The 22,751-nt window shown below is 40.0% G+C and overlaps 1 protein-coding gene across 1 annotated transcript in view; it reads right to left on the bottom strand.

Annotated features, from left to right (window-relative positions):
- DGKH (diacylglycerol kinase eta) overlaps window positions 1-22,751 on the bottom strand; it is a 208,914-nt gene that overhangs the window by 74,256 nt on the left and 111,907 nt on the right. The window contains exons 5-10 of the mRNA XM_027973522.3: window positions 12,550-12,654; window positions 12,144-12,276; window positions 5,625-5,731; window positions 4,841-4,966; window positions 1,302-1,404; window positions 52-211 (exon numbers count right to left, since the gene is read on the bottom strand). Of these exons, the coding sequence (XP_027829323.1) occupies window positions 52-211; window positions 1,302-1,404; window positions 4,841-4,966; window positions 5,625-5,731; window positions 12,144-12,276; window positions 12,550-12,654 (734 nt within the window). The remainder of the gene's footprint in view (window positions 1-51; window positions 212-1,301; window positions 1,405-4,840; window positions 4,967-5,624; window positions 5,732-12,143; window positions 12,277-12,549; window positions 12,655-22,751) is intronic.

The following is a 22,751-nucleotide window of genomic DNA, read 5'->3' as shown; positions in this document are numbered from 1 at the left end:
CACACTTGGTGCTACATTTCATTCAAGGAAGATTTGTCAGTAATCAATTACCCCAAATGAGGACCGCCATTCATCAAATCAAACACCTGAGCTGGATTTAGTAACTGTTTAAATCGACGAAGAAACTTGACTCCCTGATTATCTCCACTCTTAGAATTGACAAAAACCAATAAAGGACTAACACAGAATGAAAATGTTGCTCTACAGAAACCTGTGGGGGAAAAAAAACAAAAACACAAGGTAAGACCAATATGTACCGCTTTCTCTTAACAAAACTTTAGAAAAACAGTAAATTCATACTTCAGAGCCCCCATATGCATACAGGTTTATTACTTACATATTAAGAACACAGAACTTACCTTTTAAAATATGAGCTATAATAAAAAATCATACAAAAGATGGTGAAAGTATTAAGCACAGATCATTTGAGATCTACCACTTGCCCTAACAACACTTAATTATTAAGAGAAACCAATCACAGTGTACAAATTCACAGTTGTTAAAAGGATTCATGCTAATTTTCAGTATCATAAAATATTTAACACCTTTAAGGTCTCAGAAAGTATTTTTAAATTTTATAATAAATAACAGAACTTTGATATATTGGGGCTTAGGGGAGACTGTTAACAGCACAGGTTAAAAAAATCATATCTTCTGCAGCTTCTATGATATGCAGCCAGTAGCTATGATATCTACTGGCATATTTCTACAAAAAGTTTGAAAAGCATAAGGCATTTTATTGATGCAAAACATTAATAATAGTTTATGGTAAAAGCCTTATGTAATATGGTTTGTTTACAAATAAGTGATAAGTATGCTATCCCCCAACCAGTGTTGTAAATGGGTTCTTCCATATGTGCAATTAAGTCATAAAATAGTAACACTAAAAAAGTGCATGAATGTATGGGAATATAAAGTCCTACAGCGAAACAACAGAAAAATGGGTTTCAAAAAGAGCTTTGCTAATGGGCAGTTTCAATTACAGAGGGGGAAAAAATGCTTATAAAAAATTAATTTGTTCAGGTTGCATTTTCTTACAGAATAACGATCTTGATCTGCTGAAATGTAAAATCTATAAATCTTACACACTGTAATTTCACCACTGTGTTAATAGTTATGTTAAACCTTAATTTTAAAATGTTCTTGTATAAATTCAATGTACTGTTCTGCAATTGAAATGGAATTATTATATATAAACTGACCAGAATAACCAACTACAGTGTTATTTATACTAGGAAAATAGTGTACATATCAACATTTGATAAACCAGGAATATACATACTTATACTAGTGATACTTACCATCAGAATCAGTGCTGTTTAGTGCAATTGGAGGTATGACAGATACTTTACATTGGCCAAGTGGACATATAGGATGATATAAATCTTTACAGGCAGTGTGTACCTAGTAGCAAAGAAATAAGCCTTCAGGAATCAGTAAACACACATTCATGTTTCGTTATGGAACAAACTATGTCTAAGGAACTGAAAAATGAAGATTAAGTGCATCTTCAAATGTCCAGGAATTCATAAATTATTTTAATGGCACAGTGTTTATACTTCTAAGGAATGGACTAATCATTTTAGAGACGGGAATTTGATTTGGTTTGTGCAGTCTGTTTGCATGGGTGACTCAGGCAAGTAGTATGTAGTCAGTAAATGCCTGGTGAGAGCAAGGAGAGAGGGAAGAGATAGAACAGAGGAAGAAGGGGAGGGAGGAAGGGAGGGAAGAAGGGATGAAGACGGGAAGCAAACCGGTATGCGTCCAGCATAACTGTCCATAGGAAAAACTGATGACACTGACTGTACAAAATTCTTACAGAATATAATGAAAATAAATACAGTCTGCAAGGTGTCTGCAGGGATCCTGCAACTGTCTATTCACACCTTTTTTACAACACCATCATGCTAGTACAGTTATAAGGACATCTGTGCCTACTGTCTCAGCTAGACTGCCCGCTCAGTAAAGAAAAGAGAAAGGTCTTATTATTGCCCACTCATCTTGAGGAGTGATCCACATCACCAGCACTCAGCGGATGTCTTAACTCCGTAGGAAAAAAAGTTTCAAGGTCACTCAAGCTGGGCAAACATATAATGTACGACCTAGGCAATTTAGAATAATTTATGTATCTACCTAGACAGCCTTTAAATGCTTCATCAGTAAAAGCAGGCACTTCATAAAGCACTTATTTAATGTGGTTTTATTTCATTAGTCCTTTTAGAAAACTGGCATATCCATTAAATATATTTATCAAAACTTTTGAGAAAATAATCGAAATTTAACAGTGATTCTTGTTCTGCTGATGACCTGATTTGGGACAGTTTCCTATCATGATTTATAATAATTAATCCATGAGGATTTTAGAAAAATGAGATTGCACAGGTTTAAAAGAAAAAAGTTTGAGAGTCATGACACCGAAAAATATTTATAAGAGTGTTAAATGAAAAAAGCAGACATAAAATTGTATCTTCACTATTTTTACAAAAAAGGTAAAACTACGTCCAAAAACTGGACAACAGCTGGAAAACTTAGGAGCTGATTCATGAAGGTTGTGGAAATACAGCTTGGTTTGGTTTTGAACCAAGTGACTATGTTTAGACACTAGGTATTCTGCTGTTAGAAACTCATAGTCTAAAGGCAAAATAATATCATAACAGACAAATGATAGCATATATGATGTACAAGATTAGGAGGGATAGAAAAGGTGGCAACAGAGGATGAGATGCCTGGACAGCATCACCGACTCAGACACGACTGAGCGACTGAATAACAGCAAGCTTTCCTTTTTGGTTACTGTAAGTTTATCTCCCATGTCTGCAGGATAAATTAGGAGTTTGGGATTAACGTACACACACTACTGTATATCAAATAGATAACCAACAAGAACCTACTGTACAGTACAGGGAACTCTACTCAATATTTTGTATAGCTATAAGAGAAAAGAATCTGGAAATGAATATATATGCACCCGTATATTTACTTATGTATAACCGAATCATTGTGCAGTACACCTGAAACTAACACGCCACTGTAAATCAAGCATACTTCAAATTAAAAAAAAAAAAAACAGCTGACTAAAGATAAGTAGAGAGCTATATATTGCAGGCAAAGATAACTTTTATAAGATCTTTCTAAAATGAATCATCACACAGATGATCTCCTTTCTTTTCAAAAAGTTATGAAAAGAGCAGCTGCAGTTTCAGAAGGAGAGAAATAGACTTCAGTAAATACAGACTAATAAAAGCAGTGGTAGAGACATACGTCAGCAGTTACCGCCCCAAAAAGAAATCTTAGGTGGGATGGAATCTTGACTTAAAATCTGGTTTGAATGGCACAAGAGTGTTTTCAGGGCTAGGGTTGCACAAAAACTCCAAGAAGAGCGAGATTATCCAATATAGTCTGTATATTATATTAAACGGGATAAAAAAATAAAAAGTAACACCTATGCCAATAAAAGAGGCAACTGATGAAGGAAAACAAAATCATGGTGATCAGGAGAATTATGTTTGATTCAAAGACGAAAAAGAAACACAAGATAACCTATCAGTCCTGACTAAAAAGTCATAGGGCTTATTTCTCCTCCACGGCTCATGGAATCAATTCCACGGATTACAAAATCAAGACATCATATGCAGACCTTTTGCATTCACTGATCTTCAAATCAGCAGTATTTTTAAAATTTTTATTAACACTATTTTTTATTTTTATTTTAATTTTTTGGCCGCATCGCGAAAAGATTTTAGTTCCTGGACCAGGGATTGAACTTGCACCTCTGCAGTGGAAGTACAGACTCTTAATCACTGAACCACCACAGAAGTCCCTTCAGCATACTTACTGAGAGCAATGGTTTCCCATTTTTTTTGTTGGGGGGAGGGGGTGACTTCCAAGACTCAAAACAGGACCAAACAACTCAGTCTCAACGCAAGGCAACCAGCACCCTAGTCGGACGGCATCGCCCAGTGCTCAAGTGGGCACACAGTGCCTCCTCGCCCTGCTGTCTGAGGGCCGTGAGGTCACCCTGAGGTCCTGCTCGGACCACCCTCCTGCAGCATGGAGGCCCAGTCCTCACGCAGTCTGTCAGAGGCTAGACCATTCCTTGCCGCGGGCTCCATGCTATGCTCTATCTGCTTCCAGAAGATTTTAAACATTTACTCATTTCTAAAACATAAATGCATACAATTTAAATTGTATCAGTGCATGGTCTACTGAATTCGGCTTCTTTCTGTCAAGAGAACATGCACGGGGTTGTAGCAAACTCACACCTTGCTTGTCAGTCAAAATCTGGTGGCTTTCTGTCAGCAACCGGTGTTGAAATGGGCTGAAAATAGCAAACCACTAGATGCGGCTAAAGCTTGATGAAAAACAGTAAGACCGCGAGAAAGAGGTCTTCAAATAAAAGAAATATATAACAAGAACAGGTGTCACAAACAGGAAATGTGCAGAAGTAACCAGAGTGGAAGGAATACACTTTGAAAAAGGTGCACCTTAAAATGCGCTTCCCTTGTAGCTCAGCTGGTAAAGAAATGCAAGAGACCACCTTCAATGCAGGGAACGTGGGTTCCATCCCTGGGTCAGGAGGATCTCCTGGAGGAGGAAATGGCAACCCACTCCAGTATTCTTGCCTGGGAAATCCCACGGACAGAGGAGCCTGGCGGGCTACAGTCCACGGGGTCACAAGAGTCAGACACGATTAAGCGACTAAACCACCACCACCAAAACGGGTTCATGTACTATCGGCTGTGCTCCGCCGTAAATTCTTAGCTTTGTCTCTAAATCTCATAGATGAAAAGATACAGGAAGAAACATTTCTTTTAATGGAGAACATTTATAAAACTCTCACCATCGCTCTACACCAAAGGCATCTCCAGTCTTGAAGACGGAGAACACTGCCACACGTTTTGTCGCAGACAGCACACTTGGCGCTCACGGGCAAGTTACCCTCGAGCCACTGGTGAGGCATGGCCACCTGCACAGCAGGAAGAAAGGGCAGTCAAGTTAAAGACCGTGGTGGACATCATTCTTAGCCCAGGGAAGAGACACAATGATTTCTTACTCCACGGAATCAGCAACATGAATCATTCCTGCATGCACTCATTTCCCCACTTTTAATGAGCATCTATTATGCCCAAGCACTCTAGGGATACAAAAATAAAACTAAACCCCCACCCTGCAGGATGTGTACTCTCGCTGAGCACAGAGAGGGATTATCATAAAGTGACCAGGAAGAGGTATCAGAGATTTGCATGCAAAGGAGATAAGGTTTTGAAGGTGGGGGGAGCAGGCCCCAAAGTCTGGGGAGTGAGTGTCTGAGTATACAGCTGAGCTGAGCCTTACAGAGCACCTCAGTCGGCCAGATAGGGGTCTACAACATCAGCCCGGCCCGACAACCCCTCCTAAGCCCTTACACAGTCCTCTTAAAACTTCAGAGCTGAAAGAAGCTATGAAGGATTGAATTGAAAATAAAAAGTCACAATCTTCCCAAACTTTCCATCTAATCCTAATAATCAACACTGCCTCTTAACTCCCTGTTGTAACTACTTAGATGGCTCCCACCTAATTTCCACGGGAGCAGAGGACAAACGAGTGGGGGTGCCCGGGAGAGAGGGAAGGGGAAGGGAGCCTACCCCATCCTCGTTCTCGATGATGTCCTTCCCGACGGAGGCCAGGGTCGTCCACTTGCAGTTGTTCGTTGCCCTCACTGCACAGCGTTTGTGAGCCTTGAACTTGCACACTAAAAAAAAGGCCAGCCATTGCTAAGTGAGTATGTACTTGCGGACCAATGAGGAAAGGAAATCACAGCATGAAATCTCAAAGGGCTGGGGAGGATTAGTAGAAGAAAGATAATATTTTTTAAAGTTTCTATTACTCTTCAATAATAGTCAATATTCTAAGAAGCAAATATTATGTGCTTATGAAGCATTCTGATCAAGCTACAGATTGCTACTTAAAGAGATTTCACTTACTCCTAAAAGAAGAAAGGACATAAATACTAAAAGAATTAATTCTTGAGAAAGGAGACAACACACACACACACACACACACACACGAGAAGATAAAATTCAGTAACACAGGAGTTCTGGTAACATCCAATTTCTAAGCCTGGGTGCTGATTACATAAAAGCATTTAGTTTGTGAAAATTCAACAAACTGCATACCCTTCTGATGTTTTCTTTTTTCTGTTCGTATATTACACTTAAATAAAAAGTTTGAAAATATCAGAGAGATAAAGAACAAGATAATTCAGGGGAATTTGAAAGTCCAAGTACGTCAAGAAAATATCCAGACATCATGGGAAATACATTGACGAGGGTCACAAAGATGGCACTGTCTTTTAAAAGTGTCCTGTTGGGACTTCCCTGATGGTCCAGTGGCCAAGACTCGGTGCTCCCAATGCAGGGTCCCCAGGTTCGATCCCGGATCAAGGAACTAGATCCCCCATGTCACAACTAAGACCCGGGACAGCCAAATAAATATTTTTTAAAAAGTATCTTGTTGGAAGTGAGTAAGTAAAAAAGAGAAAAACAAACATTGTATACTAACACAAATATTTGGAATCTAGAAAGATGGTACTGATGAACTAATCACAGACACAGAGAACAGATGTATGTACTCGGGGCAGGAAGGGCAGTGGGTAAGGAAGGAGAGGGTGGGGCGCATGGAGACAGTAATATGGAAACACGCGTTACCATGTGTAAAAGAGATGGCCATTGGGAACTTGCCCTATGACTCAGCGAACTCAAACCAGAACTCTGAGAGGGGTGCGAGGGGGAGGGAGGCGGGAGGAGGTTCGAGGGAGGTGACTTAGGTAAATCTTTTCTGAAGAAGATCAGCCCTGGGATTTCTTTGGAAGGAATGATACTAAAGCTGAAACTCCAGTACTTTGGCCACCTCATGCGAAGAGTTGACTCATTGGAAAAGACTCTGACGCTGGGAGGGTTTGGGGGCAGGAGGAGAAGGGGACGACAGAGGATGAGATGGCTGGATGGCATCATGGACTCAATGGACATGAGTCTGAGTGAACTCCAGGAGATGGTGATGGACAGGGAGGCCTGGCGTGCTGCGATTCATGGGGTCGCAAAGAGTCGGACACAGCTGAGCGACTGAACTGAACTGAACTGAACTCATGGCTGATTCATGCTGATGTCTGGCAGAAAACAACGTAACACTGGAAAGCAACTGTGTGTATGTTAGTCGCTCAGTCGTGTGCAACTCTTTGCGACCCTGTGGACTGTAGCCCGCCAGGCTCCTCTGTCCATGGGATTCTCCAGCCAAGAATACTGGAGTGGGCTGCCATGCCCTCCTCCAGGGGATCTTCCCGTCCCAGGGATTGAACCTGGTCTCCAGCATCATGGGCAAATTCTTTACCATTTGAGCTACAGGGAAGTCCTAGGGATATATCCTTCAATTAAAAACAAATGATGTTTTTTAAAAAAAGATTTAAAAAGTATCCTGTTGCGATGACTACATGATAATGGAGAAGAAGGGAATGATGAAGTGATACCCCCACTAAATGCATCACTAAAGCTCCCCAGCCATATCATCAGAAAGGTACCTACAAAAGAGAAATATGGGGAAACAGCAAGGCAGAAGCAGCACGTACATGAAAAAAAAAAAAACACAGGTTACTTGAAAAATCAAAACTTGCTTATGAAAATCAGAACTTGACTACTACGCTTATCCATCCCTGTAAGGACACACTTGTTTGGTTGTTCAGTCCTGTCTGATTCTTTGCAACCCCGTGGACTGTAGCCCACCAGGCTCCTCTGTCCATGGGCTTCTCCAGGCAAGAATACTGGAGTGGGGTGCCGTGTCCTCCTCCAGAGGATCTTCCCGACCCAGGGATCGAACCCATGTCTCCTGCACTGCAGGTGTATTCCTTACACTGAGCCACCAGGGAAGCCCACCAAGGACACGCATTAACACACATTTAGCCAATCGCTAATGAATATTGACATTATAACGAGTTTCTGACTTTTCAGAGAAATATTTAAAAGCAGAGATCATTTTGGTAGAAACATAATAAGTAAGGTACTTGTTGCAAAATTCAAAATGAAAAAGTGGCTCCTTTTCGTGTGGTTTTTGAATTTCTACCAGTAAACCATTAACAAATTTGAAATAACAGGTTATGAGCCCTTCTCTTTAAATTGTCTTAATTTAATATAACATGAAAACAAACAGGTCAAGTAAGATAAATGAGATGCCTATATAGCCAAATGTTCAGAATGCTTCAGGTATCATAAATAGCCACTTAAATCAAGCCATTTTTCCTTAAAAACAATATGAGTACATAGATACTGGCAATGTTTCATTTACCTGCTCTTTTGTGAAAATTGACAAATTCTTTCCCGGGAATCATAATATTTTGCTGTAAATGACTTTGTGACTCAAGCAACAGACCTCATATAGAAAGCAAATTTTCCACTTAACTTTATTGCTGAGAAACCGTAATGTAAAGAAACAGCATCGCAGGAAGTAAGTTTTGTTTGAAAAGTTACTTCAGCATGATATCTGCTCCCGTTTGCTATAAGGCAAGTGACTTTTACACTAGTTAGTATTTTTAAATTGTTTAAATGGCTCAATCTGTTATTTTATTTCTCAAAAGAATGGGTCTAGTTTTAGTTTTAAAAAAGCAAGCTATTTTCTAAGTACAAATAAGTGTTGATAGTCAATAACTTTTCTAAGAGACAAAGAAGGAAGTAATATAAGGAGGGCAACAGGGTCTAATTTCATGGCTTTTTGAAGATTTTGCCATTAAAAATTAAATAGTTCATGAAAAATAAAAATCACTTTTGTAATAATAAAGTTCTTCATGCAATGAGCGTTGAGAATCACAAAGGTGTTTAATATAATATACAATGATTAAAATAAAACAAATAAATGAAATTATGGTCACTATGGAACGGACATGAGGAATAGGCACCTTAATTTGGTAGGTGACAATTTTCTCCAAACAAGTGATTCTGAAATAAAGCATTTTTTCCTGACCTGTAATAGCCATTATTTTACACCACAGAACTTAAAAAATATACTGGCTTGTAATAAAATGATGATTCTTCATTGCAATATAGTCTTTAACAAGTTTTAAGTGTTCAACCGTGGTTAAGACAAAAATTCATAAATACCTGTGTAGAGATATTTTAAGCTATTGATTGAAAAGAACTACCATCTAACTTTTTATTCTTAGAGTACTGTTTAAATACCAGTGAATCACAATTATGCTTTGAAATTATAATTACCATTCTCAATTGATTTGGGGAATTATCTGTGAAATGTATTTTCTGCCTTCTGTTTTTCATTCATATATTTTATATATGCAAGGCCTTAAAATGATAATTCAGTTATTGTTCAACACAAGCCTAGAAGACAAATCAACAGACTCCTTTTACTGTGAAAAGGGGGCAGAAAGACTAAGAAAATAGTATTGGCGTTGCACCTTGGAAGCTGAATTCTGTTATAATACATTATTCATTGTCATTATTGAATGAATTTTTCCTGTATTTGCACCTCTGTTATAACTTTAAAAATTTTTTGTGTTGTAAGCCTTCAGTTTTGCTAAACAAGCAGTTTATGCAGATTTCAAGGGGATTTCTAAAGTTTAACTTTGTTTACAATAAACATATCCTAAATAACTACAGTCTCACAGAATAAAAAGGCTTCCCTGGTGGTTCATTGTAGAGAATCCCCCTGAAAATGCAGGAGATGTGGGTTTGATCCTTGGATCAGGAAGATCCCCTGGAGAAAGGAATGGCTACCCACTCCAGTATTCTTGCCTGGGAAATCCCATGGACAGAGGAGCCTGGTGGGCTACAGTCCATGGGGTCACAAAAGAGTCAGACATGACTTAGCAACTAAACAATAAAACAACACAAAATAAAAGGCAACCGTTTTGGGTATTCATAAAACCTTTGGGATTTCTAAAATCTGCTACAGTTCTAAATATACTAATGGCAAGATTTAAAATTTTTATCAACAAAAAAAATTGAATATTAACATATATTCCTCTAAAAGATAATTTAAAAATGCTATAATTGAGACTAAAAATCAGAAACTTAATTATCAACAGAATAATGTAACGCGTCTTTTTAAAGACTTGGAAGCTTTTTATCCTCACCAGTTAATGTAATTTTCATTTTTCTTTTAAAATGCTTAGAAAAATATTCAGTCATCCCACTGTTAATTTCAACTTCTTTACAATTAAATATATTTAATAATGCATAACTCTCAGATCAGAAGAGTACCACAGATCAGTTCTAACAGTACCTAAGATGCTATTAGATTAGATTTTTTTTTTTAGCAGTTTGAGGAATAACAGACTATAAGGTAACTATAGGGGGGCTTCCCTTATAGCTCAGTTGGCAAAGAATCTACCTGCAATGCAGGAGACCTGGGTTCAGTTCCTGGGTTGGGAAGATTCTCTGGAGAAGGAAATGGCAACCCACTCCAGTATTCTTGCCTGGAGAATCCCATGGACAGAGGAGGCTGACAGGCTATAGTCCATGGGGTCACAAGAGTCAGACATGACTTAGCGACTAAACCACCACCAACATAATTGTACAAAGACCTTCAGAATAACTCCATACCATCACTAAAGTCAGAAAGACTAATTATGTCTTTGTTTTCAATCATTTGTTAAATCTAAAAAAAATGTGTATGTCTCCTCCAACTCGTTTTCATGAATTTTAATGCGTCAGGCCATGATACGATCTGCAATTGTTTGCTTGATGAATTTCTTATACAACTCACCTACAAGTGTCTACAATTTATCTGACTGGAAAAACAGCATCAGTGTATGCATTCTCTCCTTTCACTTTTATAGTATCCTGTGAGATATGAATGCCTATTACCCCCATTTTAGAGAGGAGGAAGCAAAAGTCTAAAAGGGTTAAACCAGTCCTGGTCAGAGTTTGTAGTGTTGAAACTGGAATCTGAACCCACAGAGTTTAACTACAGAACTTTATTCTTACGCACTAAGCTGCGTCATGTTCAACAGCTGAAATACTGATGTATCTTGGATTTTATAATTCAAAATGAGTTAAAACTGTGACTCTATTTCTAATCTATTATTTAATTGTAATAGTTATATTACAAAATTACCTAAGAATTTTTTGTATTAAGAGAGAAAAGCTAATAATAGTATTATATGTGGTTTAAAAAGAGGTACACAGTGATGGAACCACTGAGCTATTAAATAAATCAAAAGAAGGTATGAGTTTTCTCCTGCTGACGTTAAGCGGCTACTTCTCTCAAATTTAAAAATAACCCACAAATCCTGTGATGAGAACAGCATAGACCTTTTTTTTAGGAAACTTTAAAGAAATTTAAAAGGATGTGTGTGAGTGTTAGTTGCTCATTCATGTCCGACTCTTTGCAACCGCTGGACTGTAGACAGCCAACTTCTCTGTCCGTGGGATTCTCCAGGCAAGAATACTGGAGTGGGTTGCCATTCCCTTCTCCATAGGATCTTCCTGATCCAGGGATCAAACCCAAGTCTCCTGCATTGCAGGCAGATTCTTTAGCATCTGAGGCACCAGGGAAGCCCCAATTACATTAAACACAAATGAAATAAAACATTTAAAATGATGTAGTATAAGTAACCATCAGAAATTCTGCCAAAAGAGTGTATACTGTCCACCAGAAAGCTTTCTCCTCTATAATCAAACAGAACAGAAAAACAATGCTGGAAAATGAGAAGGATATACACAGTCTACAGAGTTTTCTTTACCAGCAAATGCTAGTTCCTGAGGCGGGAGAGGCCATATTTTTATTTATGCAAATATGCTCACTTGTTCAGTCGTGTGCTACTCTTTGAGGCTGTTTGGACAAGGGCCCACCGGGCTCCTCTGTCCATGGGATTTTTCAGGCAAGAATACTGGAGTGGGTTTCCATTTCCTCCTTCAGATGATTGCATGTTATCTTTTCCTAAGCTAAACTATTTTCTAAGTCGTTCGTATCTGGGCAGAGCTCCACTTGAAGCCACAGTTTAAGGACAACACTCTGGTCCCCTGAGAGGCTCCCACTCACTGCTTTCACCCAAGGGCAATGTCTTGCTGTGATGCCGTTTCTCTGCTCACAGAGGTGCCGGTGGCGGCGTGTTTACAGGAAGGACAGTGTTGGAGGAGGACACGCCCTGGATGCTACTGTACCTTCGCAGGACAGGCCGTGGGACGTGACTCCAGAAAGACTCTCTCGGCACACGTTACAGAAAGTGGGTCGGGCGTGGGAGCACGCGTACCAGTTATGCATCCCTGAGAAATGTTCCACGTTAAACTGGGCCACCTGGAAATGAGACGTCAGTGTAGGTTTGCCAAACGAGAGAACGGGACTATACGCAGAAGGTACATAATGATGATCGAAATTTCAAATCCATTATTTTTAAAACTAAAACACTTTGCTTTAGCTAAAAAAAAAAAAAAAAAAAAAAAAAACTATATCAGGTTTAAACAGGTTTCTGAATGAATCTACGTATACCCCCCACAGAATACAGCTGTAGCATTATGGATCACATTTATTCTCTAAGAGCGCAAGAGGACAGGAGAGATGCTACTTCACCTCATAAGGTTCTCTGGTCTGTACAGACTTCAGTGAGCTGATCCAATCCTCCATCTCTTTCCTGTTCTCCGCGCACAGCATTAGTCTTCTAAATGGAGTGATTATCTGAAAGGGATAATTCAACCTAATGACTGCTAACAGGCAACAAAGAGAGGTTATTACAAGACCTAACATATTGCAAGGTGATTCTATTTCTAACCTTTGAGTCCTTACTTCCTTGATGAAGAAAGTATGACTCCCTATAATGTAAATGGATTTAGTTCTTGCTGTGGTACAGAATGTTTCTAGGAAAGACACATTCTGACGAATCTTTTCTGGTTTTTTATCTCATTGCTATTCACTTATCAGGCTTTTCAGCCCTTTACCCAAGTCTATGAACTCAAATGAGCAGAGTATTCTTATTTCATGGAATATATCTTGAAAATTAATTTAAAATATACTTCAAAATAATTCACAGTAAGCTTAGAAATAATACATTTTCTAATATGGAAATTTTTTTAATTAAAAAATCAAAGGAATGTAATATTAAATGATTTCATAATGGTTTCATTACAGTTTCAAGACTATTCTAAGTAATGTAATGTAATATGGTTTATGTGATGAACTTTTCTTCCTATTGTGTAGAACTCCACTGTACTACTTTTTAGTGAGAGCAGGGAAGAGAAATTAGCATGCAAGTCCTTTAGTTGGCTTTAAGAGAAGAAAATAATTGTGACTTTCATCTTTTTTCTCCTGTTACTAAAGAAGGCAAATTCATTACACCAAGAATCTTAAAGCAAGAGGAATAAAAATTTCATGCTGTTATAGTACCCAAAGTAAGATTCTTCGAGGTAAGATTCTGAAATGACTTGAAAGCAGCCACTATTTATGCGTGAATACAATACTCTGGTGGTAATCTTGAAGTTGCTACACCCTAAGCATTTACGGAAAGAAGGGACCATTTATTTATTTGTGAAAGAAAAACAAAATGTTACATTACTACCTGGAAACTAATTCCGAATAATAAATTGTATATTTATTTACAGAGCAAACAAGACATTTTCTCAGGTTAAAAGCCATTTGATTGAGGGATAATCTACATATTGCATTAGAGAGCAGATTTCCCAAGTTATGGAAAAGTAATAATCCTATTAAAAACAAACAAACAAACACGGAGCACGTCTCTAAAAGAGTAAACTGGCAAGCCTCAGTCACTACAGTTCATCTTAGGAAATAAGTCCTTTATTCAAAGCTACAGAGATCAGCACAGCTGTAGCTACTCACCGGTCATTGCCTATTGCCTCCTCTCAGCCGTCATTAGTTAAGGCTAACAATCCGTCCGCAGACCAAGGGGACTTTAGAACACTGCACGGGCACTCGTGCTTAAATACAGCTGGCCACAAGTCACATGGATGGGGAGCACGAACCACTCAGCACTGAGTATTTGTTAATTGCACATGAAATTGAACAGAACCTCACTTTTCTTGTGTTTTCCACTATGCTCTCTGGATAAAGCTTATTAGCAATTGGTCACTCCTCTTCCTCAATAAATAGTTAATGCAAAGAGCAATGCCTCCCTCATTACTTATGAGCCAAATGGATGCTTTATTGCTTCAAAATGTTTTTCCAGGACAGCTCATCGAGTGCAGCAGAGAGGTACCATTAAATGATAAAACCCCTGGCTCCAGTGACTGGCACAACACTCCAGAAACATCTGCATGTCAATGGGACTGACTGAATAAATCTGGTATTTAAGTAAGTATCACCTCCTGTATGCTTTACTTAATTTTTCTGCTATATGATACGATGTCACTTTAAGGATTCCTTCTCTTTCATTATGGCCTTAGAGTGAGTGAGATACATATCATACAGGTAAATAAACCAGGCTTGCTATCTTATTCTTTCATTTTGTTGTTGTTGTTGTTGTTAATTTCTTAGTAAGGCAGGATGTCTGATGGTTTTAACTATCTTTAATGGCTTTAAAAGCCATTGTGAATTCTATATAAAGATGGTAAAGAAAGATAGAAAAATAGCATCTAATTTTTCTTGCAGTTTTTGAAGCTACATAAATGCCTCAATGCTGAAGGATTTCAGCAACATAAATCATGCGTGTACTTCATGCATTCACAAAGTAAAATGTTTACACTGTCAAATTCTCCTTTTTTAAAAAAATGCGTTTTAAAACGGGCAATAATAAGCCAGTATTATTATTTAATAATATATTCTTAAAATATAAGATTTTTTTGAGCCATACAGAAATTGTAATCGGGATTTACAAGCCTTGTGATTAAGAAATCTACTGATTATTAAGTTAAGATGTTGATCCAGAAAAAGGAAATCCTCCATAAATCATGAAATGCAGAGAGATCTCGTTTTGCAGCTGCAGGACCAAAAATACTCAGGGAGCAGCTCAGAGCTGGCTGGGCTGAACGGCAGGCAAGACTGGTTCACCAGGCCAATCGGTAACACCTCCTAGATTGCCCCTTTCCCCTGCGGGTCAATCGCTCATCCGTCCGCCAAAGCACGAGTCTCCTCTCCACCTTTAACTTAACTTCCTCCTCATCAGCGAGAAGAGGAGGAAAAGAATGTGACGTGACAGTCACAGCTGCTAACTGAAGGGCTCTGGTTGCATCGTCACCAAACCCCATTAAACTACAGTGGTCCCTCATCCAGATCTTTATTAGGAAAATATCTGAGAAGCAGCAAACTCTGAGAATTACTGAGTTTTACTCTGAAAGCCTTTTTATTACAAGATAAGAGGGTAGGGTGGGCAGATGGAAGGACAGAAGAGGGGCCATTCCCAGGGAAGACTAAGTTTGTGGGTGCTCACTCAGTCTTGTCTGACTCTTGGCAACCCCATGGACTGCAGCCCACCAGGCTCCTCCCGTCCATGGGATTTCCCAGGCAAGAACACGGGTGTGGGCTGCCATTCCCCTCTCCAGGGTATCTTGCTGACCCAGGAATCTAACCTGTGTCTCCTGTTTTGGAAGGCAGATTCTTTGCCCACCAAGTCATCGGGGAAGCCCGACTGGGGGCCAAAGCTGGGATGTTTCTGGAAGCAGAGGACTTTTCCCCTTTATTGCAAGATTTGCACTTTACGTATTCTAAGGCATCCCCAGCTTCCCTGGTGGCTCACCAGTGAAGAACTCACCTGCCAATGAGGAGACACGGGTTCGATCCCTGGAGTACAAAGAAGGACATCTAACACTACTATGTATGAGATACATAACCAACAAATACCTACTGGGCAGCACAGGGAACCCTTCTCAAAATTCTGTGACAACCTACGTGTGAAGAGAGTATGAAAAAGAATGAGTATATTTATATATATATATATATAGAGAGAGAGAGAGAGAGAGAGAACTGAATCACCTTGCTGTATACCTGAACTAACACAACACTGGAAAGCAGCTGCTGCTGCTGCTGCCGCTGCTAAGTCGCTTCAGTCGTGTCCGACTCTGTGCGACCCCAGAGACGGCAGCCCACCAGGCTCCCCCGTCCCTGGGATTCTCCAGGCAAGAACTGCAATCCAGTAAAATTTTTTAAAAAAGGAAAGATATCTAAATTAGTGTTCTTCTAAGTGCTACCTCAAATAAAACACAAACTCTGTAGAAACAGAGATACTCTTTCACTTGGATGGTTATTGGCCTATAAGGGTTAATCCAACAACATGATTATGTTGTAAAAGGATCAATAATTTCTCAGTCCAGTAAAGCATGTAAATATAAAAAACACATATAAAACAATTTAGCATTAATATATAAAATTATATCAAAGAGCAACATTAAGTTCAGACTTTCAATACACGAACAGGAAAAAACAAATAACTGTATTGGTCATCTTTCAGGGAAAGAACCGTAGAAAATTTAAATATTTTGTTTTGGTTTGCCTGTGGTCTCTAAAGCAAATATGTAGTATTTCAGTCATAAAAACATTCTTTAATTTTACTAACATTAGAACAGGAATTTAAAACTTTGCACCGTTTTAAAGCAGGAGTTTTCAAACTTGGCCGTACTTTAAAATCACCTGGGAGACTTTAAAAAATTCCAATGTCAAGGCCACACTCCACACTGATGAACTCAGAACATAAGAGGGTGAGATCCAGCTACCAGTTGTCATTTTTTTAAGCTCCCAAGTGATTCCCAAGTACAGCCAAGTTTGAGGGCCAACATTCTAAAGACGCGTGCGTGCTCAGTCACTCAGGCGCTCAGTCTTTGCGACTCTTTGCGACTTCATGGACTGTAGCCCGCCAGGCTCTTCTGTCCATGGGATTTCCCTGGCAAGAATATAGGAGTGGGTTGCCATTTCTAAAGATACTTTATTGTAAATTCCCAACTGGAAACCACGAATGTAACAACAGAGTGATTCAGTGTCTAAACCCTGAAGCCAGACTTAGAATGAACACCAACAGCATCCTTCCTTAGGTGTGTGGCTAGGAACGCCTCCTGGCTCTCCGCGCCCCAGTTTCGCATCTGCAAAGAGAGGCTGGAAGAGCTCCTCACAGCTCTGCAGAGTGTGGCGTGGATTAGGGAGACAGTCCACGCAAAGCCCTCAGCACAGTGTCTGTTAGGAAGCCAGAGATGAGATGAGGTACATATTCACAGCTTTCTTCTATAATATACATATTTCTTGTGAAAGCATGCATGCACGTTAAGTCGCTTCAGTTGTGTCCAACTCTTTGTGACCCCGTGGACTGTAGCCTGCCGGGCTCCTCTGTCCATGGGATTCTGCAGGCAAGAATACAGGAGTGGGTTGCCATCCCCTTCTCCAGGAGATCTTCCCGAACCAACACACACGGGACTCTCATCTCGTATGTCTTCTCCATTAACAAGCAGGTTCTTTACCACTAGCACTGTGTAACTGTGGTCACAGACAAAAGTAACAGGAACTTGGGTCAAAAATGGAGGCATTTTGCCAACAAAATAGTCACTGAGTAGGAAACCACTCAAATAGAGTTAAAGATACTGACCTATTCCTTAGAAGACATTAGGAAATATCAAGAAACAAATCAGGAAACAATGGTCCCCTCCTTTAATTGCACTGTGTCTAACCTTTACCCACAGCAGGATTATAATGGCGAAAGGCTTACCAAAGAGCATGCGATCCCAGTACAGCAGTGAGAGTTCAGAATGCTGGTTCTGGTAGGTATCATGTCTCAACTAATTAAGATAGAAGGTTCCTACTGCAGGGATGGGGCAGGTGCAGAGGAGAGAGTGAGAGAAAATGTGTGTGTGTGTGTGTGTGTGTGTGTGTGTGTGTGTGTGAGAGAGAGAGAGAGAGAGAGAACATGCGTGTGAGAGAGAGAAGGAATGAGGTTGAGGTGGTGGTGAATGTGTGTATGTGTTGGTTGCTTAGTCATGTCTGACTCTCTGCAACCCCATGGACTGCAGCCCACCAGGCCCCTCTGTCCATGGGATTCTCCAGGCAAGAACACTGGAGTGGGTTGCCATTTCCTTCTCCAAAAGAAACTACAGAAAGAAAGAAAGTGAAATTGCTCAGTCGTGTCCGACTCTTTGCAACCCCATGGACTGCAGCCCATCAGGCTCCTCTATCCATGGAATTTTCCAGGCAAGAGTACTGGAGTGGGTTGCCATTGCCTTCTCCAGTACATATGTGTGTGAGTGTGTGTATATACATACATATATACATATGTGTATATACATATATATACATACATACATATATATACACACACACATATATATAATACACATGTCAGGTGGATACGTGTAAGATAGACTGTGTGTGTCTGTGAGAGTGTGTGGTGTGTTGCAGGGAAAAAAACATAGAGGGTTCCTCCTTTTAATTAATATTTCTGATTCTGCAATGATGGAAATTCTGAATCTTCTCTGGTAACTTTAAGTGTCCAACAACTTTTTCTGTTAGAAAATTCTTATTTCTAATCTAAAGGTCTACTACATAGATATGTCTGCCCTCTGGCAAGTACTTACTGTTATATCTTTAGTGATTAATCCTGAATTGCCTTGACTGAAATAAAAATTCGTATGCAGTGAGAGGCCCTTCTTGGAAAGCAGGACAAACAGAAAGTCTAGCTGCGCTATAACGATGTTTGTTGCCTGTATTTGTTATAACTTAGGGACTACACTTTGACTTTGTTAAAGCCGAACCAGGTATAGATATATGTCTTTCTTACACTCGGTTTGCTATACATGAAGTGGCCAAAAGCTCAGTCTTAATATTCCTCTTCCATCCTTCCTCATAAAATCTACATCCATCTCTTAAATTATGTATGTTCTCTTTTTTTCCATTGTCCTTTTATGGAATGAAATAAATTCACTTTGACAATTTAAATGTGCCAAACTGCAACACAGCTAAGCATCCTACGTGGGTATTTTGAGAGCAGAGATACTCCCATACTTCAGAGAGGAAACAGGGACATCCAAAGGCACAGGTCTTTAATGATGTGTCCGTACTTGAATCAAGCCGAGAGTTTTTTCAAAACATGCTCCAAATCAGACTTGGTGAATCAAAATCTTATTGTGGGGGGCATGAATAATTTCAGATATTACTGTATATTGACAAAGCTATACAGGTAATTCTGGTGCACCTCCATTAATCAAACATGAAGGACAACAGAAGCAACCAATTTTCCCTTTAGACAAGGAAGGATCTGGTCTAAATAATGTAAAGAAAATGATCTTAAGCTTTATGGCTCTTTATGGGAAAAGAGCCATACCCCTTTCCCCATACCCCTGTGCTGCCAAGTTTCCAGAATTCTGCCCCTAGTAGTATTTCTGTGTGTGGGACCCATATATAACATGGAGAAGGAAATGGCAACCCACTCCAGTATTCTTGCCTGGAGAATTCCATGGATAGAGGAGCCTGGCAGGCTACTGTCCATGGGCTGGCAGAGAGTCGGACACGACTGAGCGATGATTACCCACTCACTCATATGTAACAGCCTACCACCTTTAGCACCCCACGCGATACAACATTAGTTACCAAATGGTGATCGCCGAGGTTTTTGTTTGGCCATTCTGTTGACCACTGAAGTGGTGTATTGGGAAACAACAAGTTAATGTCTATCATTTTAGACAGGTTCCTTGCTCATCACAATACAAGCAGCTTAAACCTATTTTCTTCAGCTGACCACTCCATACCCTGTTGGTCCCTAGAGGCACTGAGTTTGCAAATCCTACATACTGGCGCCTTTGCCTTCTAAGGTCAGTGTGTCCCTCTTTTATCATAGTTGCTTCAAGCCCCACTGGTTTTCTAAGATGACAAATACTGATCTAAAAAGTAATTTTTCTGAGGTGTTGATGGATGTGCTGCTGTGCTATGCTAAGTTGCTTCAGCCGTGTCCAACTTTGCAACACTATGGACTCCAGCCTGCCAGGCTCCTCTGTCCATGGAGATTCTCCAGGCAAGAATACTAGAATAGGTTGCCATGCCCTCCTCCATGGGATCTTCCCAACCCAGGGACTGAACCCAGGTCTCCTGCATTGCAGGCGGATTCTGTATCATTTGAGCTACCAGGGAAACCCACAAATACTGGAGTGGGTAGCCTATCCTTCTCCAAGGGATCTTCCCGACCCAGGAATTGAATCGGGGTCTTCTGTATTGCAGGCAGATTCTTTACCAGCTGTGCTACTAGGGAAGCCCCCTACTTTCTATATGAGGGGTTTAAAAAGTGTTACAGCAAATTTAAAAAAAATTATCCCTTCACTGTAAAATACTGAACTAAGTAACTATGGTCAACTCAGATTCTCTTTCTCTTTCACAGCTTCCGCATACCCAGGTTTTGTTTGAGAAGAAAGATGGAAAAGAGGCAGAGTTAAAATCTGGCGACTAAATTTTGAGGGATGCCTACTAAAGAATCAGGGGTCAGTACAATGATGAAAACGATTTGCTTTAAAGGGCTTCGGATAAAATAGAGAGAAGAGAGGATAGATAAATCAAGTGTGGCAACATCCAGATGGCAGTAAGAGAGAGGCTGTGTGGATGTAGGGGTTCATCACAGTTACTCTGAGTCTGGATTAAAAAAAAATGCACCAAGCATTTGGGAACCCCAAGCGAAACTCTTTAAGGAAATGAGAAGGCAAGGGATGTGGGTGTCTTAAACTCAGCTTGCAGGCCACACCCACCTGGACACAAGTGTCTGACCCCCCCACTTCCTTCTCCCATGCTGCTGCTGCTGCTTCAGTCACGTCTGACTCTGTGCGACCCCATGGACTGCAGCCCGCCAGGCTCTTCTGTCCACGGGGATTCTCCAGGCAAGAATACTGGAGTGGGTTGCCACGCCTTCCTCCAGGGGAATCATCTCAACCCAGGGATCGAACTCGGGTCTCCTGCACTGCAGGCAGATTCTTTACCACTGTGCCACCAGGAAAGCCCTCCTTCTCCCATACCAAACTCAAATTAGATGAGTAATGTGGTTCCCTTGCTCAACTGACCCAAAATGTCCACAGAATCTAATGAAGCAAGACTTCTGATTCCTGATGGAGATGCGGTGGGATAAAATATGCTGCAGAGAGCTGTGTAAATCCTACTCCCATATAATTGCTGAGTTTCAATGATTCTGCTTAAGATTAAGCCTGTAGATCACAAAACTTGATACAGGGAATCATAGCTTCATAACAATGTCATTTTCTATGCTAATTTGATTTGCCTTATAACCTACAGTTGGATTTTTTAAATTGCCTGGTACCTGTTCCCCTGAAAAAAGAACCACCGACTTCAATACTATCAATACCAATATTCTCTCTACATATCTAGTATTTCCACAGGAGCTCACATTCTAAAAATCAGTTTCCCTTCACTTAAATTAAAAAATCTAAAATACTCGAAAATCAAAATTTCCTTGAAAAACAATAAAATAATAACACTACAAAATAGAGACTTGTAAGCTGCCAGAATCTAAATATTTTTCAAAGGAGCAATGAACTCAACATTACGTAATTCATATAGTCTTAGAATCCATATAAAAACTGTAAAAGCAAGCAGTGCATTTAACATCTTTATGGGAATGTCGTGTCTTTAAGGCTTTGCTTCAGGGCGATCATTCTGTCACTTCCTAGAAGCATTCAGTTCACTAGAGAGTCAAAGAGGGGCCACAGCGAAGCTGTACAGTCAGTACATCTGAAGCTGTGCTTCCCTGACCTGCTTATCCCTGGAAAACAAGACGTGGAGAAGGCTTCATGGAGGCTATTAAGGAAAGCTATAAAAGTGTTCTTTGTTGGGATGTCCTACCGTATCATTTACATACATAAATTAGTTGTATAATGAGAAACCACTGTTTCTTTGAAGAGCAAGTTTGTATCCAAGTTAGTATTAACAGTCTCTTATAACTCTAATGACCTATAATTACGAATGCTGTTGTTTAGTTATCAAGTCACATTCAATTCTTTGCGACCCCCTGGACCGTAGCCCGCCAGGCTCCTTTGTCCATGGGGTTTTTCCTGGCATGCATACTGGATCCAGCTGCCATTTCCTTCTCTAGGGAATCTTTCTGACCCAGGAATTGAACCCATGTCTCCTGCATCTCCTGCGTTGGCAGACAGGTTCTTTACCAGTGAGCCACCTGGGAAGTACAATTCTTAATGTCAGGCAATCCCTCCTGTATTCGTTGCCTATTGCTGCTATAACAAAGGATTCCCATACAGCTGTGATAGGAGTTTGGAATCAAAGGTGTTGGAGGGCTACATTCCTTCTGGAGGCTGTAGGAAGAATCTAGTTCCTGTTTCGTTTCCGTTTCCAGAGGCTGCCTCCATTGCTTGGCTCATGGTGCCTTCCTTGTATCATATCGTTTCACCCATTTTCTTCTCTGATTCCTCTTGCCTTCCTCTTACAGGGACCCAGGTGATCACTGGGCCCACTCCAATAATCCAGGATAACCTCATCTCAGTATCCTTAACATAATCACAACTAGCAAGTCTCTTTTGCCATAGAAAGTGATGTTCATAGGTCACAGGAATTACGGTGTAAACATCTTCAGGGTTCATTATTCAGCTTCCCACACCCACAAAATATAGTTATAACTTTTGATACTATAATAATGAACTGATAAATCAATGACACCCCTAGTATCTTTTATTATATTCATAATTTCAACTCATATCCATGGATGTAGACAACTTCTTTTCAAAGGGATTAATAATTAAGTTCCTTAAAAATAGGAGGCTCTTCACATGGAAACTCTCCCCAGCGTTATGCGGCAACCTGGATGGGAGGGGAATTCACAGGGTAATGGATACATGTGCATG

The sequence above is a fragment of the Ovis aries genome, chromosome 10 (genome assembly GCF_016772045.2).
Source record: "Ovis aries strain OAR_USU_Benz2616 breed Rambouillet chromosome 10, ARS-UI_Ramb_v3.0, whole genome shotgun sequence".
Classification (NCBI taxonomy): domain Eukaryota; kingdom Metazoa; phylum Chordata; class Mammalia; order Artiodactyla; family Bovidae; genus Ovis; species Ovis aries.
This window is presented reverse-complemented; position numbering and strand designations above follow the sequence as displayed.